This window comes from Hyalella azteca, unplaced genomic scaffold (genome assembly GCF_000764305.2).
Source record: "Hyalella azteca isolate HAZT.00-mixed unplaced genomic scaffold, Hazt_2.0.2 contig5327, whole genome shotgun sequence".
Lineage (NCBI taxonomy): Eukaryota > Metazoa > Arthropoda > Malacostraca > Amphipoda > Hyalellidae > Hyalella > Hyalella azteca.
The window spans coordinates 30,936-34,065 of record NW_025935521.1 but is presented as its reverse complement, the minus strand read 5'-3'; the positions used below and the strand labels follow the sequence as shown (position 1 = coordinate 34,065).

Here is a 3,130-nt window from a genome sequence, read left to right as displayed (position 1 = left end):
TGTTTCAGGGAAACCGATTTTAATAAGAGTGAACGAAGAAAATCGTGTATTCAAAATTATTCGTAAATAATTTACATAACAGGTGCTTCTTTATTTATAAGGTGAAGGTGAACAATATTTGAGTAGAACGCCGTAGAGATGAACAACATTATGTCTAAGATATCATAAAGATTAACAATATAATGACAGAATGTCGCGAAGATGAACAATATTTGAGAAGAACTTTGTGGAAATGGACATAATTTTAACTGGAACGTCATGAAGGTGAACGATATCGATACTATAGCGTCGCAGGTAAGCAATATGTAGACATGAACGTTTAACATAAAATGAATCATTTAAAAGCATAACTAATGACGATACTAGTTCATTTAATAGGTTCAGAGAAAAATCATTGTGGTGATCTAGCGTATGAATTAGATATATGAAACAGAAACCACACTCATCGAAAAAATGCCGTAAAACAGTTTTACCGGAGTTTCAGTGGCCGGCCGGCGCGTGAAATGAAATACCATGGCGTCGTTTTATTTATTTATTTTTAATTCAACGCGAGAAAGTAGTACCCCATTTATAAAAACGGCGAAACTGGTTTTTATGGTTTATCCAGCCACTAGAACGCCGGTCAGACCGTTTTTACCGTTATTTTGAACACGGCATGTCCATGATTGCTGGACGGAGTTTCGAAGGATCTGGAGAGGCACCCGCCCTCTTTAAGACCAGCGCGAACAACACAGGTTCTCTTTTTCTCAATGCAAAAAAATAGATGAGGTTTTAATCTTGTACGTATCAAGCAATGCACATAATTCGAGTCGATGGCTTTTATGAAAACAAATAGATGATTTGCAACACATTTCTAGAGTCCAGGCATGACAAGCGATCTAGATCTTCAGATGTCAGGCATTACAGAGGACCTAGATCTCCAGCCACGACCTATTACCTACATCTCAAGGTTCCATGCCCGGCAGATTACCTACATCTCAAGGTTCCAAGCGTGTCAATTACCTCCAGCTCAAGGTTCTAAGCGTGACAGATTACCTACAGCTCAAGGTTCCATGCGTGAAAGATTACCTACAGCTCAAGGTTCCAAACGTGACTGATTACCTACAGCTCAAGGTTCCATGCGTGAAAGATTACGTACAGCTCAAGGTTCCAAGCGTGACAGATTACCTACAGCTCAAGGTTCTATGCGTGACAGATTACCTACAGCTCAAGGTTCCATGCATGGCAGATTTCCTACATCTCAAGGTTCCATGCATGGCAGATTACCTACAGCTCAAGGTTCCATGCATAGCAGATTACCTACATCTCAAGGTTCCATGCATGACAGGTTACTTACATCTCAAGGTTCCATGCATAGCAGATTACCTAAATCTCAAGGTTCCAGGCATGGCAGATTACCTACAGCTCAAGGTTCCACGCATGGCAGATGACGGCGGAATTCCTCCAGCAGAAGTCGTCGGCCAAACTATAGTTAGAAGGCACACGGCGGAAAATGGTGCATGTCTCTAAACCGCGGTTGGGCTGGTTCGGGCCCCACTCGTACTGCTGGTCAGGCCCAGGCCAGCGACCGTTCGATTCATAGCTATAGGTTCCGTTGATGTTGTAAACACCGGCCCAGATGGGATCCCAGTACGACTCTGATGTTGAAGAATAAAATGTCATAAATAGACGAAATAAATATATTGTTCAAATGTTAAAGAAAATTGCGTAAAAGAATTATAGGTTATTTACAACCTCCGTCGCATGACTTTTGACCCATTGGAAACTGTCTTATGAATAGCCCTCTATCTGGTAGCTAAACTGTTTCGTTATATACACGTATTTTGCCCATTATATGATTTTCTGTGCAGTGATGCCTGGGTTGTAAATTTTTAGAGAATTCGATATCCAGAATTTAAATTTCCAACACAGATTTTTATCGTCTCTCCCCGTTGATCAAGTTGTCAAAAATTACTCCTAGATTTCATGAAATATCAAAATTTAAAACATTTTTACATAATCATGTTTATAATTTGCAGGCCCTCTATCTCAAAATAAAAGCAATTACGCGTCCATAATTTAGGCAAACATGAAAGACTGCACTTCGATTCAACACAAACAGAGATGAATGGGAAAAATGTTTTATAGTATGAGTTCAAAAATGTACAAGTTTTAACACTCTTGTAAAACTAACAATTAAAACGTGTTGAATATTTTTCTTATCTACTGGAAATAAACCATACAAATCTGTTGAACATAAAATTAAAATTTCATTGGCATTTAAATTTAATTTTGATATCCATGACATCCTTCTAGCAGCATTGCGAGCTAAAAAATGTCCCCGCGTTTGTGCCCTTGAAACGAACTTTGCGCCATTTTTTGGGGTGGGGTGGGGTTAATTATTTGCAAATTTTCGCATTTTTATATGAATGTTATAATACTTTTAATTAAACCCACATGCGTGAAACATCAAACATACATCTTCTTTTCTTATTATGGGACAAGTAAGCTTTCATTTATTAAGCTGGGATCGTACTCTCAAAAATCGGACAGTACTTCACACCTAGCGGCCTAATCATATGTAGCGGCCTATTCCTCGTCTGTGATTGGTGAATTTAGCTTTAAAATCCATCAGTAATTAGCTGATGGGATTAAAAACAGTAATTATTTTTTAATATACTGCCTCAGAAGTGTTAATTTTTTACTTGAATTAAGGTAGGCCATCAGGGCGAGGTAGTTGTCATGTGTGGTGGGTGAAGCCACCTGCGCCCCAAGGGACTGGCAGTAAGCCCTCGCTTGGCAGAGCGTCAGCGATGCTGTCAGGTAGAAGTACATGCAGCCGAACGGGTGTTGCACGAAGGGCGAAGTGCAGCTTTTCAGCGGCGGTACACCTTGGAATATAATACGAACTATTCAACAGCTATGAACGGAAATTAAAATCAGAGTTCAGTTAATCGCTAAGGAGACAAATTAATCAACCTAAATAAATACCCTGTCAAAATTCAAAAACAGCTGAAGGTCGCCTTTCGGTTACCACTCTCGCTTTAGAGATGAATCACGTGTGAAATGGATGGCAGCCTTCCCTACTCAGCCGCCTAATAAGAGCTATTTTGGGGAGTTCCATGGTAAAAAGTATAAGGGTGAAATGACA

At 39.6% G+C, this 3,130-nt stretch overlaps 1 protein-coding gene across 1 annotated transcript; it reads right to left on the bottom strand.

Annotated features, from left to right (window-relative positions):
• Nucleotides 1–690: 690 nt before the first annotated feature.
• LOC125177855 lies at nt 691–2,823 on the bottom strand. The gene is made up of 2 exons (XM_047880371.1): nt 2,685–2,823; nt 691–1,637 (listed from the first exon to the last, which is right to left on the bottom strand). The coding sequence occupies exons 1-2, from the start codon at nt 2,812–2,814 to the stop codon at nt 1,399–1,401; spliced, it is 369 nt and encodes a 122-aa protein (XP_047736327.1). The 5' UTR covers nt 2,815–2,823; the 3' UTR covers nt 691–1,398.
• Between the last annotated feature and the right edge of the window lie 307 nt (nt 2,824–3,130).